General features: G+C 43.7%; 1 protein-coding gene across 1 annotated transcript in view; it reads right to left on the bottom strand.

The window, feature by feature from the left end:
* SHTN1 (shootin 1) overlaps nt 1–12,072 on the bottom strand; it is a 69,880-nt gene extending 57,808 nt beyond the window's left edge. Inside the window, exons 1-2 of the mRNA XM_035137737.2 lie at nt 11,868–12,072; nt 5,350–5,402 (exon numbers count right to left, since the gene is read on the bottom strand). Of these exons, the coding sequence (XP_034993628.1) occupies nt 5,350–5,402; nt 11,868–11,925 (111 nt within the window). The 5' untranslated portion in view covers nt 11,926–12,072. The remainder of the gene's footprint in view (nt 1–5,349; nt 5,403–11,867) is intronic.
* Between the last annotated feature and the right edge of the window lie 4,058 nt (nt 12,073–16,130).

Raw genomic sequence — 16,130 nt, forward strand, 5'->3', positions numbered from 1 at the left:
CTAATCCCTTGAATGGATAAACAAATCAACCAGTAGAGACCTATCCTCACCTTCTATGTGCATATACGGTATACTGATCAAGTGAAAGTGAAAGGGGACCAGCTCACTAGCCCTACTCCTGACTTCTACATGGGCATGGGCAGAAGGTAAGAGTGGCACTTATCAGGAGAGCTGTTATCATACAGAAGTCCCATGCTCACCTTCTGACAAATGCACAGAGGACAGGGCAGGATCAGCAACATGATCTGCTTCCCCTACACATATATAGTATGTGCACATACAGGAGACACAAAGGATTAAAAGTCAAGGAAAATGTGATGCAGGAGATCTGTGATCTGGCTCCCTTGTTTCTTTAAAGTTATAAGCAGCTACAGGGGAAGGTTGGTTGTACAGTGTTCTTGAAGCTACGAACATGAGTTTGACCAAACTGCGGGAGGCAGTGGAAGACAATATAAATCACACCACTTATACTGATATTTGCCTTACAGGAGAGAATGCACCAGGAAAACAGCAGCTTTTGATTGGTGTTGGGGTGAGGTGGGGGGAAGCTGATTTGAATATTAGTGTGGAGAAATGTCTATCCTCTCTCCACCATGCAACTTCCAAATTTGATTGAACCATGCTCATATCTCCTTTTACCTTTATTTGTTCGTTTATTAACAAAGGATTGCTGACCCTGCTTGCTCTGCTCACCAACTCTGCATACTCACCAACTCTGCATACTCACCAACTCCTTTGCCAGCGCCCTTTCCCATCACCTGGCCAACCCCTTCTCCCTTTACACAACATTCACCCCCTCACAGCTCTCACAAACCTCCCTATCCCCTCCAAAGGAAGGGGAAGGGCTTCAGAGAGCAGTTTGTCAAACTGTTATTTGAAGCACCTCCTCCCCTCCCATTAAACCTCACTGCAGCTGTGTTTAATGGAGGGGGCAGGAACTTCAGAGAGGAGTCTGGCAAATGACTTTCTAAAGTTGCTCCCCATCTCCATTAAACATGTCACCTGGGAAGCTTACCATTTTAAACACACGCACTAATTAAACTAAACATCAATTAATAAACATCGGTAGCCATTCTTTTGACACATGCCATCAACTATGCACATTTTAAGAAATAATAAGAAGCAATGATGAGGCCATAGAAATTTCCCTGGGTGGGGAGTTCCAAAAGTGTGGTGCCACTACTGAAAAGGCCTTGCCCCTAGCACCCACAAGCCCCGTAGTTCTTACTGGCAGGCCAGTGAAAGACAACCTGGGAAATGACAGATCTCCCATATCACATCTGATTTGTGCTCTGAAGCTTTTCAAGGCATTGTTATATAAAGGTAACTGGCATAGAAAGACTTGAGTTTGGAAAATGTTAGCTGCTATTTCAACTTAGCAAAATCCGAATTCTACTGAAATTTCAGGACCACAGCCTGCATATCCATTCACTGAAATAAAGCAAAAAGGATAAGCAAAAATGGGAGAAGATTGAATTAAAATGCCTCATTGAAAAACCAGATATGCCTGCCACAACAATGGAGTTGCCGACCGTGTTTTTTAATATATTAAAAAAGAAGCCCTTTATGTCTTAGAATGCAAATGAATGGTCAAGGACAGCAATTCCGGAGGTGCCAGCTGCCCCTGCCTCCAAAGTAGTATTCTTTTCTCAAATCTTAACACACAAAAACATCCACACAAAGACAAACCCTCTTAGGGTATGGAAGAGAAGACAAAATATTCATGTCAGTGGTTCACATTGATCAGACTCAGAGGCTTGAATATATGGATAGTTTTGCTGTAAATCAATAGTATGTTGTATTTACTTTATGGGAAGAAGACTGAGTGGAAATAAAGAAAAGGAACCAGTGCAAATGTATAGCTTTCTAGTAACAGAAACTGGTGGTTTCCATGAAAAACATGCAAATTAGAGATAACCAATGGCCTATTATTCTGACTCTCTTAAAATTTGTCTCAGTCTTAACGCCACTGTTTTCTTAACCGTTGTTAAAAGATCAGGAGCTAGTCACAATCATGTACACTCACTTCCCAACCCCTGCAAACATGAATTTCCTCCAACGTTCCCTTGTCAGCCTTAACCAGGGGTTAGCAAACTTTTTCAGCAGGGGGCCAGTCCACTGTCCCTCAGACCTTGTGGGGGGCCGGACCATAGCTGCCAAGTTTTCCCTTTTCTCGCGAGGAAGCCTATTCAGCATAAGGGAATTTCCCTTTAAAAAAGGGATAACTTGGCAGCTATGGGCCGGACTATATTTTGGAAAAAAATATGAATGAATTCTATGCCCCACAAATAACCCAGTTATGCATTTTAAATAAAAGGACACATTCTACTCATGTTAAAACATCAGGCAGGCCCTACAAATAACCCAGAGATGCATTTTAAATAAAAGGACACATTCTACTTATGTAAAAACATGCTGATTCCCGGACCATCTGCAGGCCGGATTTAGAAGGCGATTGGGTCGCATCCGGCCCCCGGGCCTTAGTTTGGGGACCCCTGGCCTTAACCATGGCAAAGCATTACATCAATGACTCGTATCAGGTTCCGTCTCAGCTAGGGAGTGCAAATCTGCATCAATTCAAAACCTGATTCAGATAGCAATTCTGGTTAGTGTTGACTATCGTTGTCTTGATGATGTAGGGGTGTACTGCAGTCTCTAAGTTGTTGTTTTGGGATGGAAAGTGGAGAGAGGACTACACAACACTGTAGCCTCCTCTCAGAGTTTTATCTGCGACATTACTGATGGAATTAGTACACTAGTCTAGGGTAGCCCCTTACTGCCAAAAAAATTCATCACATAAAAGACGTTTGCATATGCTAATTTATATTTACAGGTGCAAATTTGTAATTCAAACAGAAATATAGTGCATTCTGTCCAGGTGCTAACTGATAATGGACAACTTCAAGGCCCTCTTCCTTCTTATAGTGCTAACTGGGCCAGGACTGGATGACCCTTCAGATGGTGGCCTCCTTCAAAGAGAAGAATGTCTCCTGACAGCCCTTCAAACCCTGCAGTAAACCAAGACTTGTGGTTTGTTGCTCCCAGCTCCATGAAGGGTGGAGTGACATAGGAACAATTCAACAGTGTGCTTGAGCAAAGTGCTTGCTGGTGGTAAGCCAAGGTTTATAGCCACATCATGGCATGTAAACAGAGTACAGGACACAGAATAATTATGAATTAGGAAGCTGTGATGACAAAACCCACAACCCTGGAAAGCCCCAACCACGATGCATCAGTAAAGGAAAGGGGAGGGGGACAGCAAGATCCACCTACTGGCATTGTTGGTCAAACAATTGTTGATTTAGAAGATTAATTGCCCAACTTTTGGTACAAGTTTCACAACACAATAAAGGCAATCACAAAAACAGTAAATTGAAAAACCCAACAGCAGCAATACCGGGTAAAAGCCTCAATAGTATCAAGTCACATTAACTTAAAGCCTGTTTAAAAAGAAAGAAAAATATTTAAACTGATCTAAAAAAGACAAGCTCTCAAATTCTGTCCTCAGCTGTCACAACTTTGGGAGACCACAGGGGGAACTTGCTTTATGGGTGTTAATATTCTGATGGCCCATCAAGTACTGAATCTCGAAAGGCAATAGAGTACGTATGGGAGAAGATGCTTCCTCAAGGGTGCCAGACCTAAACCAATGCCATCCTTGACATGTCTACTCACTTAAGTCCCATTAAGCTCAACAAAGCTTATTACCAGTAAAGTGGGCATAGCATCACAGCTTAAAAGAAATAGCACCTCGCATTTAGACTACAAACCAGGGATGCTCAACCAGTGGCCAAATCCCTCTCGTCTAAGAAGGGATGTGGTTGATGAATCAAGAGAATATGATAAAACATGATTGTGAACATTGTCTTGGCATGGACATCTACCAGGAGCACTCCCAAGCTCCCAACCTGCCCCTTCTGGGTGAGTGTGATCCTATTTAGGACGGGCATTTCCATCACTCCCCAAGCGTTCTATTTATCTATAAGCTTCTATTTATTCAGTCATCCAATCCACAAGCAACTTTAAACCATCTTTTAGGAATGGAATGTTGGACCAATGGCCCATCCAGTTCAGTACTATCTACATTGACTGAATGTTGCTCTGCAACATTTCAAGACTGGAGTCTTTCCCAGCCTACCTGTAGATGCTGGGGATCTTCTGCATGCAAAGGAGATGCTCTCCCAATGAGCTACAGACCTTCCCACTAAATTAGACCAGGGCACTGGGTTCAGATGGAGGGGAGGAATGGTGATGGCAGTCATTTCACATAGTTCATTGTTTCACTTGCTGTAGTAACCATCATGAGCACTAGGTTTCTATCCATTTCTTTGTGTGTGAGGAGGGTAGGGAGGAGTTTTCAAGAAACCTGATATTTGTTTTTGCTTTGCACCTCCAACAGGCAGAAGAAGAAAATGATTGCAGTGTGTGCTTCGGCTTGCAAACTGCATCCAGGCCAGGATTAGGACAGGAATCATGATCTAAGAGGCACATTGTGGTGGTGGTGACAGTCTGAAATTACTGTGTAAATAAGGAAGTAGTTTTGTTACTGGTTTCTGCTCAAAACTTGCATGAGAAATTTTCTTATCTGAACTAAATATGGGCAATGTCAACTATAGCTAACTACAACAAGAATTCTCTTATATCAAGATATCAACATTTTGGCAGTTCTCATTTTTATCAGTCTATGGCTGCAATCCAAGATACACTTACCCGGGAGAAAGTCCCACTGAACTTAATGGGGCTTACTTCTAAGTACACGTTTATGGCCTTGTTATCCACTGGGACATACATATACAGTATGACTATACACTGTGCCACTGCTGGGAGCTACTGGTTGACATTGGCTCATGACAAGGCCTTCTAAGTGGTGGGTCCCTGATGAAGTACATCTGTCTCCCTCATTCCTGACTTTTAAGAGGAATTTAAAAACATTCCTGTTTAGCCAGGTATTTGATGGCTGAACAACACTGAATCTGGCAAAAGGAAATAATTGACTGAGAGAATGTGAATGCTTTAAAATAATATTTTAAAACTGTTTTTAGAACTTTTTAAATAGTATTGTTTTAGTGCTGCTGCTCTGGGCTCCTTTTGTGGAAGGCAGGTATAAATCAAATAAATAAAGGACAAAATTACTAAGCAAATTGGTAATTTCCACCATCACAATGGTACCAAAGTACTACTATGGTTATGGAAGTTGCTGCAAATACTTCCTCATATGGATAAAATATTTGTAAGGGGAAATGCCAATTGTGCCAAGGTATATTTGTAAGGGGAAATGTCGATCGTGCCAAGGTCCATCAAAATCAATAGTTACACTATATTTTATATCACATGAAAACAAGTACAAACCTCTTCTTTTGTTTTCTTATTTTCTGCTCTTAGATCTTCATATTCACCAATAGCTAAAAAAACAAGATACATAAAAAGTTATCTCGGTGGTGCTCTTCATGGAAATCTCATTAACTTTCACACATCCATAAACTTTACATCTACAAACATCATGTTACAAGTCTATAATAAAGATCAATTTGCTTACTGGAATAACACATAGCATGTATACAGTACAGGACTTTAAAAGAGTTTTCAGGTAGTATCTTAGAATCATCACAGACATTACCTGAGCAATTAAAAGACTTTTAAAAATTATTTCCCAAACGTAAATCATTTAAAATAATTCCATTAGATATCAGTCTGGCTTCTCCAGGAACAGTGGTACATGAACAGACAAATGATCATACAGATGAAGGCTGGGAAATAAGATGCTTGGAAGGAAAGATGATAAACAGTAATGAAAAGGCAAGAACTAGTAGAGTTGCATGCATTTTTTGCTTTATGACCACAGCTTCATAATTAGATTTAGGATGCTATGTATCCAGTCATTTTGTTATTCATGCAGAATATACCCTTTATTTAGTAATTGTGCATTTCTGAACCACATGTTCTCTCACAATCAAACTAGCTGGTACAATCAGATCATGAGTGAAGTTAGATCTTCAGTAACTGCAACACCAATGGTGTTTTGACTTTATAGCCTCAATTACTGATTTCTAATTTTCCGCACAAGGTGTGCATAGCAGTCCATAACTGTAGCATGGTTCACATAACATCACACACACAGTCACAGTTATGACACTATACAGATAACTTTCATATTGTTACCACAAACAAAATGCTTTTTAGCAGGCTCAGTTTACACGTCCAGCTGCAAATCATGTGCTTATTTATTATAAAATTTATAAGCTGCCCTTTAAAATGTTCCCAGGAGAGCTTTACATCAACTAAAAAAATTACAGAAACACTAAAACTAATAACAAATAAAAGCAGCTTTTAAAAGCAATCATGCATAGAAATTGCAGGTATCTATTTATTTAGTTATTATATTTATTTGTTATCTAATACAAGAGGTCTCAGGGCCACATACAACGCTTATATCTAAAACCGAGAAGTAAAACCATAAAAAATACAAAGAATTCAACCAATATTCAAGTCAAGGGGAAAATATCAAATAATTTTATCATACAAAAGGAGCAAAAACACCCAGACACAACCTAAAACCAGGCAATCCAGAAGAGCCTAAAATAAATAATATTGAGATAACCTTTAAAAAAGATTTTTAAAGAATAGAGAAGTATTTGTCAGGCATGTGTAAATCTAGCCCTATAGAGGCTTGAGACACTATGAACCCAATGAGTGATGCCCAACTTGGGACTTGTCAATTGATTTCTGTGGGTCTACTCTGATCATGACATACAACTGGGTATCACTCTGTGATCTACTTTTATATAAAAAGCGGGTCAGACTTTAACCTGCTGCTTAGCAAATTATGTGGAGACATTTTCCATGAAAGATTAACCAGTTGTCACGGAGCCCAAGACGATTCCTGTACCATGTCTTCTGCCCAGCTTTAAACTGTTCCTTCTGACATTGTCTCGTCTGCAACACGTTCAGAACATCTATTAATTATTGATGCACTTTCTAAAGTATTTATGAAGGTAACCTTAGTGTGAGGCGTAAATTCAGAAGTTCTGGAAGTATAAAAGGCTAACAGAAGTGCTAGACTTCACAGACTCAGGCTGCAAGCCTATGCACTTTCTTAGAATTAAATCCCCTTGAATTCAATGTGGCTGCCTTCTGAGAAGACATGCCTAGGAGTCTGTGGCTAGAGTACCAATAGCCTCTTTGGTCTTTGGTCTAAAAATAGGAAGTAACTTCTGCCTTGTGAGGCCTAGAGTCCAAAAGGTCTCGTTCACCTGTGTTTTAAATTTATAAAGCATTAAGTGCCTATACAGGATCTGCTGGGGCAGGCACAAAGTATACACTGCTTTGTTGTAAAAAAAAAAAAACTCAAATTGTTTACAAAAAGATAAAACAAAAGAAAAATACACTTAAAAGCATACAAAAGTTATAATACTAAAACAGCACCAACTTTCTAAGCATCTGAGTAGGCTTGGCCTACACTGTCCTCTAATGCTAGCAAAGGCAGCTACTAGTGTCCATGCCATTTAGTTATTCCCAAATCAGCAGTCAGGCTTTGATTTGCCTGAACGGGCAGCATGCTGACGCAAACTGCTCAAATGGTCTCACTTTGCTCCTCCTAGTAAAAGCAGTGTGCACAAATCAGGAAGCTTTGTGTTCATAATTATGTCAAAACCACAGATTGTGGTTTGTTGCTCCCTAAAACACAAACTTCCATAAGCCTACAGCAAACCACAGTTTAGGGTATGGATAGGAAGCAACAAACCATGGTTCATACGCAACAGAAAGTCAAGGTTTCCCGATTTATTTATCCTGCTCATGCCAAAAAAAAGTGAAGCAGAAGTAATCAGATGGAATACACCACCAGCATGCTGCTCATTCATGGTATGCCAGTGACATACTGTCTCTGAACATGAACGTTCCAAATACCCATTGAGACAAATAGCCTGTGGTTTATCTCTATCAACCATTGATTTATTCTCCATGAATTTATGACTCACATCCTCCATCTCCCTGAAATCAAAAGGACCTGGGAACTAAACTCTAATAGTCAGAAGTATCCAGTTAAAAACAAGTCAGAAGTATCCAGCACACAAAAGAAGGCTAGATACTTGGGTACTTCTATATTCACAATTGTCTTAAAAAAACAAATGGAAAAACCAACATTCAGGGGTTGCATGTCAGCAGTAAATGTGGGCAGCTGATGTGTGAACATGTAGAAATATGTGATAATGGCTGGAGCTGAGGGGACATTGGACGACTCCAAAGTTTAAAGGGAGGGTAGGTTTTCCACATTCTATCCTGGTTATGATTTCCTCCACTGAGTTTCTCTGATAAGTGTAAAATACAGTACTGTAATGCAGCAAGTGTTTGATACAGTCATACCTTGGTTTGCGACTGCCTCCATTTGCGACCGCCGCAGACCCGGAAGTGTTTACATCCGGGTTCCATGGCGCATGGATGTGCAGAAGCGATCTGCGCAGCAGATACATAAGCGCTCTATCGGTGCTTTGCGCACACGCAGAATAGCCCCTTGGTTTACGACGAACTCGGGGAGCGACGAGCTCCCCGGAACAAATTGCAGTCGCAAACCGAGGTATGACTGTAATGTTTTCCTGCCACTCCTTATACAGTGGTACCTCAGGTTACAAACACCTTGGGTTACAAACACTTTGGGTTACAGACTCCGCTAACTTGGAAGTAGTACCTCGGGTTAAGAACTTTGCCCAGGATAAGAATAGAAATTGTGCGGCGGCAGCACGGAGCCCCATTAGCTAAAGTGGTACCTCAGATTAAGAATGGTTTCAGGTTAAGAAGAGATCTCCGGAACGAATCAAGTTTGTAACTAGAGGTACCACTGTACCTAAGGGCTACATTCACATTATTCATTTGACACATTATGATACCACCTTAAACATTCATGGCTTCCCTCAAAGAATTCTGAGAGCTGTTGTTAGCAGACTCCTACTGCCCTCCCAGAACTACAATTCCAGAGTGGTTTAACAATCCCTCTTCCCATGGAATTCTGAGAATGGTTGTTCCATGAGGGGAAGAGGGCTCTCCTGAACAAACTGTAGCTCCCATAACTCTTTGGGGGAAATCATGACTGTTCAAAGTGGCATTATAGTACAGTGGTACCTCGGGTTACAAACACTTTGGGTTACAGACTCCGCTACCTGGAAGCAGAAAGGGGCGGGTTAAGAACTTACCTCGGGTTAAGAACTTTACTCCAGGATAACAGAAATTGCGCGCTGGTGGCGCAGCAGCAGCAGAAAGCCCCATTAGCTAAAGTGGTACCTCAGGTTAAGAACAGTTTCAGGTTAAGAACGGAACAAATTAAGTTCATAACCAGAGGTACCAATGTATTTCAAACCTATAGTGTCAATTTGGCCTCGAACAGTAATTCTGTTCAGACATTCTATTATCACTGCATTGAGTGGGAGAGCAGGAACCCACATATCCCCTGCAAGCCCCACCTTGTGATATCCGTGCACTGGGGGAATGCCTGAAAAGGCAAGCCTGCTCTTTCGCCTCAGGATTTGCAACCATGTTCTGAATGACCATTCTGTAGACATGCATGGCTTCCCTTTTCAAACTTTCCCCAAATGCATGGACAGCAGAAGGGGGAGGGCAGTAGGAAATGTGACCACAGGCAAGACCCTACTCTCCACAAAATATAAAATTGTGTGGTTTTGAATGACTGCAACCTTGGAGAGCTGCTGTCAACCACAGTAGTCAATACTGAACTAGATGGGCCAACAGTCTGACTCCCTATGAGGCCAGATGCCAACAACGAAAACCTTCAGGTGCCACAAGCTGCCCAGGGTGTGCCATCAGCATGCACAGAACTGACAAGAGGCTGGTAACATGGCTTGAAGTTTAAAACAAGCTGAAAACTAGAGCTGACGCTGCCTGAATAGGCAATGGAAGAATAGATGGAAGAAGCAGGGATACATGCTGACCACCACCCAATTCTACTAGATGATACAGGCCTGTATTTTAAACCCGCCCCTTTCTCCAAGGACCACATATAGTTCCATGGGCATAGCCAGGGGGGGCAGGGAGGGGCAGCTGCTCCCCTAAATCAATAAAAATACATAGCAAACTGAGGTTCTGGCCCCGCTAACAAAAGACCTGCCCCCCCCCCAACAAAAATCCTGGCTACACCCATGTATAGTTCCCCTCTTTTATTCTCACAACAACCCTGTGAGGTAGCTCATGCAGCAAGAGCATTAGCTGGCAGTTAGCCATCCCAAACAGCCTTTACCAAAGGTGTCATGGGCTTTGAAGAAACTCGATCTCAGGATGCAAGGGAGAAGCGTGCTAAGAGGAAGGCACGCTTGGCAAATCCACACCAACTCCCACCTGGAAACCAATGTCCCCACTGTGGAAGGATGTGTGGATCCAGAATTGGCCTCCACAGTCACTTAAGGACCCATTGTTAAAACCGTGTTTATGGGAGACAATCTTACTCGGCTACAAGTGATCGCCAAAGAAGAAGATGAGAAGAGTTTCATCACTAAATGGGGATTTATAAATTTGGGGTTCCCTAATCCTTGCCTAGGGACCCATGTGGCGCTGTGATTAAACCACTGAGCCTAGGGCTTGCTGATCAGAAGGTCGGCGGTTCGAATCCCTATGATGGGGTGAGCTCCCGTTGCTTGGTCCCAGCTCCTGCCAACCTAGCAGTTCGAAAGCACGTCAAAATGCAAATAGATAAATAGGAACCGCTACAGCGGGAAGGTAAACGGCGTTTCCATGTGCTGCTCTGGTTGCCAGAAGCGGCTTTGTCATGCTGGCCACATGACCTGGAAGCTATATGCCGGCTCCCTCGGCCAATAATGCGAGATGAGCGCGCAACCCCAGAGTCGGTCACGACTGGACCTATGGTCAGGGGTCCCTTTACCTTTACCTTTAATCCTAGCCTAGTACTATAACCACTACGCCATGCTTCCTTTAGTTAAATTTTAATCAGCAGCCGGTATGTACAGTATTTAAAAGTTACCTTCCTATATGAGAATCAGCTGTCTGCTCAATTAGTGGGGAGACTCCCTAGTTTGAATCATTTTGCGCTTTGCTGCGGGGAAGGTAAAAACACCAGGCGAACGTTGTTTTCTTGGAACCCTTCCAACTGGGAAAAAGGGATTGTTTCACTCTGGGGAATAAGGCTCTTTCGTAGGGGGAGGGGACGTACAAACCCAGGCACGTGCCACGGATTTCATCACCCCTTGCGCCCAAACCCACAAATCGCTTTTCCTCTTCCAGCGCCAGGTGGATCAGAAAACAATAAGCCTTTGCAGCCGATGGGAGGAGGTGGCACAAGCCGATTAAATAATCAAACCCGCCCGATTTACCAGGCAACCGAGGAGAGGGGATTGCCAACATTTTCCTGCAGGGAGAAACAATGAGGCAAACGGGAAATCTTCGGAATCCGGTTGTGTGTGTGTGTGTGTGGAGCGGGTGGAAGAGCTGCCTCCAGGCCTCGGGGTTCAAAGACGCCAGCCCTATTAGGTAGCAAGCGCTTCCCCGGGGAGGGGTACCCATTTCCCTACCAGCTCCAATGCGGGGCGGATCCGGTTGCCCGAGCTCACGAGCGAGGAGCGCGCGCGCGACGTCCCCTCCCCTCCCCCCGCCACCCTGCGTCTCGCCGTCTGGCTGCTGCCTTTTGACACTGGGCGGCGAGGCATCCCTCGTCCAGGGCAGCACGGCGCGACCTCCCGCCCACAGAGGGGGTCTTCGCTAGGCGGGCGGCCAAAGCCCCGCTCAGGTCGCCCGGGCGCTTTTTGTTTCAGCAGCGACGCGCCAGCCGCTCCCCGCCCAGGCGCTGCGGGAGGAGCGGCCGGTCGGTGCATTGGGCCCCCCGGTCCTCGCCCACGTCCTGCGCGGCTTACCTTGGTCTTTAAGGCCGCCGAGCAGCTCCAGCTGCCTCGCCTCCTCGGAGCCGCTCATGCTGCCGGGCCGCCCGAGAGCGTCTGGCTCGGCACCCGGAAACACCGCCCGAGCGCGTCAGGCAGGCGCCGCTTTCACCTGCGAGCGCCGAGAGGGGCGGAGAGGCTGGCCGCGTGCGCTCGGGCAGAGCCCTCGAGCGGCCGCCGCGCTGCTGCTGCTGCTTTTGCACATGCCTGGCCTTCTGGCGGCCGCTTTCGTCCTGTTCGTATAGGGCAGGAGGGAAGCCAAGCTTTTTTTTTTTTAAGGAAGCGGGAGACAAACTTTGCTTCCTCAAAAACAACAAACATGTCATGGAGATGTAGTGATCATGCCCAGACCATTTCTATTACAACTCTATCCTCGCAGTTACTCACTCCAGTTTTGGGAATGAATGAGCTTTTATCTTTTACATCGCTTGCAAAATATTTGCCAGGCCCTATTCCCAGTGGTGGTTGCAAGGTCCCAGTGGAATTAAATTGGATGGGCCCAATTAAACATAAAGGAAAGGCAGGGTGTGGTGAAACCTTACTATCATTTCAAATGAAAAGACATGCAAGTGGCTCTCTAGGGTATATTGAACTATCTGAGGGTGAGGGTCTGAGGGAGTTACGTATTCAAAAACATTCCTAACCTGTTCAATATTTTGATTTGTTCTAAGCGATGTACTGTACAACAGTACAATTCAATGTTAAAGACTCTACAGCAATATTTAAAAAACCAAGTCAGTCTGGTGGTGGTACAGGCTCCAATCTTATCAATCAGTTAAAGCCTACACAAGAAGAAAGGTCCTTACAAGACATACTGAAGCAAATAACTGAAGTTGTTCCACATATGGAAAGAGGGAAAGGCATTCCTAAGTGAAGGGACAACAGTGGAAAATGTCATAGAATCATAGAGTTGGAAGAGACCACAAGGGCCATCCAGTCCAACCCCCTGCCAAGCAGGAAACACCATCAAAGCATTCTTGACATATGCCTGTCAAGCCTCTGCTTAAAGACCTCCAAAGAAGGAGACTCCACCACACTCCTTGGTAGCAAATTCCACTGCCGGACAGCTCTTACTGTCAGGAAGTTCTTCCTAATGTTTAGGTGGAATCTTCTTTCTTGAAGTTTGAATCCATTGCTCCGTGTTCGCTTCTCTGGAGCAGCAGAAAACAATCTTTCTCCCTCCTCCATATGACATCCTTTCATATATTTGATCATCATCCATTTTCAGGTCATTGCCTTACGATTTGTTGGGTGAGGAACGATGAGTAGTGTTTCCCCCAAGGACTGAAGTGATCTTACAGGTCTATGCAAAGGCCTTTAGGTAACCTGCTCCTGCATTGTTTAGGGATTTACATATTAATAACAAAACTTTGAACATACGGTAGTCCACTAGCCAGTGTGCTGCTGTAATATGTGCATGCCCAGGTGATCTACTCAACTAACTAGCAGCAGCTGTGTACTGCACCAGCTACAGCTTCCAGACAACCTCAAGGGAAGCCCCACATTAAGTGCATAACAGTTTTTCATGAGATTGTTATCAACACACGAGTCACAGTAGCCAAGCTATCCCTGGCCAGGAAAGCATTTAGTTGGAGTATCAGTCTAAGTTGATAACAGGCACTCCTACAAAGTCTTCATCTTATCAGGATTCCATCTCACCTGTGGGCTCCATCCAGCAACTGGATAGGCATCAGTTCAAAAGAGCCATGGCCTCTATCCATTTAGATGTAACAGAGAACCAGACCTGGGTGTCATCAGCATGATACCTCATCCCACCTCCCCACAAACGATGGCCACCATACAGGAGATGTGCACATAGCCTCACCCAATGTGTTGAACCTGGCCCCATACATAGGAATGGAACCACTGGAAAACAAATGAGAGAGATGATCCAGGAGGATACCATGGTCAACAGTATCAAAAGCCATTGAGATATCAAACAAGCAGAAAATGGTCGCACTACCACTCCCTGGACACACATGCACAGTCAACTCCCCACTCCTAGCTGGCACAAATAAGCCATGGTGGGCGAGGGTCAAAAGAGCATGTAGTGGGCTAGTTTTTATATCCATCACTTACTTAATACTAAACATTAATAACCCCAAAATAAACATGCAAACGTCTTGGCAGTATGTGCAGTGTGCTTTTTTGGGGGGGGGGGTACACATACGGTACCTCTAAGCATTTTGTGAATCTTTGTACTTTTGTCCATTTACTGTATTTATTTTTCTCGATTTGAACTATAAAATGGTGATTTTCTTGAGTCAAAATGAGAGTCAGGGCTGGCCCTAAAGCAAGGCTAGGAGGCACAATGCGTCAGCGCCGGGCCGCCAGGGGGCACCGTGCTGTGCCCGCCAGACAGCCATGCTGGGAAACCGGGGGGGGGGGGGCGCCGGAGGGATCTTTGCGCCATGGTGCCACATATGCTTAAGACGGCCCTGATGAGAGTACCCCTAAACCTTTTTAAAGAAAAAAGCACTTATTATAGGACATAAATAAGATCATGGTAATGTATATTGTAGGTATGGAATGCAACAACCTCCCCCCCCCCAAAAAAAATGGTAGATTTACACAAATGAACTGACATATTTCATTGCAAACCTTTTGCACTAAACACCATCTACAGGTCTATCAGACATAGATTAAAGGCTATATATATAAACCAGGCCTCCTCTATGCAGACAATATGCTCAGAGAAATCTTTTCCTCCTCACCCGTTATCACAGGAAAAGAAGCTGCCACCATGTTCCCAGTTGTGGGGTAACTTAATACAGGACTTTGGCACGTTTTAGGCACAAGTCTGATCCAGAGCATTTTTACTCAAACATAAAAATGGGGGTGGGCAGGGTTGACTAGGGCGGTTCAGGACTTCAGTGGGATTTATGTACCCCTAATGGGACAAACAGTGTGTGCTTGCTTCAGGGGGGATCATTGGTGGGGGGAGTGATGTAAAGGTGGGATGATGTTTACTGATAGACTCTAAGATTTACTAGTGAGATACAGAATTCTTTAAAAAGAAGGGGGTGGTACTAAGTTAAATACTATATGGCACATATAAGAGGCACAGGCATTCAAGATTACTGAGTGCCTGACTCATCAGAAGGTCAAATCATGACTTGTCATGACCTATTCAGCTCGTGGCATGACATCTTACAACTGCAGGATGAAACGGCAGACTACCAATTAGTCAACATATGAAAGCAACCCACAGAGCTAGCATTGCAAATTCCAATAAAGATTTTTAAAAAAACCAAACTACTAGGCAACAACATCAAATAGTTACATGTTCTGGCACAAAGGCACCTGAACTTTTCCATCTTGGGAACATCTTGGGGGAGAGGCTGTCACTGCTGCACATTTAGCGATCTTTTAAAGTTTGCAAAATGTTTTACTATCTTTCTTGTATTCATTGCAAACCTCTGATTTAGGGGAAATGCCCCCATTTAACAGAGCGGGGGAGGGTTTAGAGGGAAATGAAGGGACATATGCCTAGGATTCAGTGATCCAGCTCTCTTCCTAATGGGGCATAAACTGCTTTTCACATCTGTAAGTCTCATCATGTTCAGTGAGGCTTATTCCCAGGTAGGTGTCCATAAAGGCACTTAGGCTTCCTTCCAGACCTGGGAGTAAGGCCCACTGAACATAGTAGGATTACATCTTAGTAAGCATGCACAGGATCACACTATAATGCTGCAATATTTCACACTTACATGGGAAATAAGCCCTATTAAAAATAGTGGGACTTGCATCTGAGTAAATGTGCTCGTTGTGTTATGGATCACATATATAGAACAAATAAGGACTGAAAAAGATTGCACGAACAATCCTCTCAAGGCCTGTAATTCTGCAGCTATGAATACTAAACTACTCTAGTTAAGGGAGAAAATCATTTAAAAAATAAACATTGAGGAACAAACAGCAATAAAAGGCAAGCTTCATATATAGGAGTTAAAGTAATTTGCAGCACATTTTACTGAGTTATCTGATGTATTGATCTTCAGCACTGGAGACAAACTGAATTGATGATGTTTAAACAACACTGTCTGTTGAGGAATCAATATGTAGCAGCATGGTATCTATCTCTTTTCATTCAGAGGCATTACATGGTTGTGATTCAATCTACGAGGTGTTTTCAAGCGCAAGCTTATGCATGTCTACTCAGAAGTAAGTTGCACTGAATCCAATGGAGCTTATTCCCACATAACTACACATAGGATTGCAGCTTTAAAATATGTTCTT

Source organism: Zootoca vivipara, chromosome 5 (assembly GCF_963506605.1).
Source record: "Zootoca vivipara chromosome 5, rZooViv1.1, whole genome shotgun sequence".
NCBI lineage: Eukaryota > Metazoa > Chordata > Lepidosauria > Squamata > Lacertidae > Zootoca > Zootoca vivipara.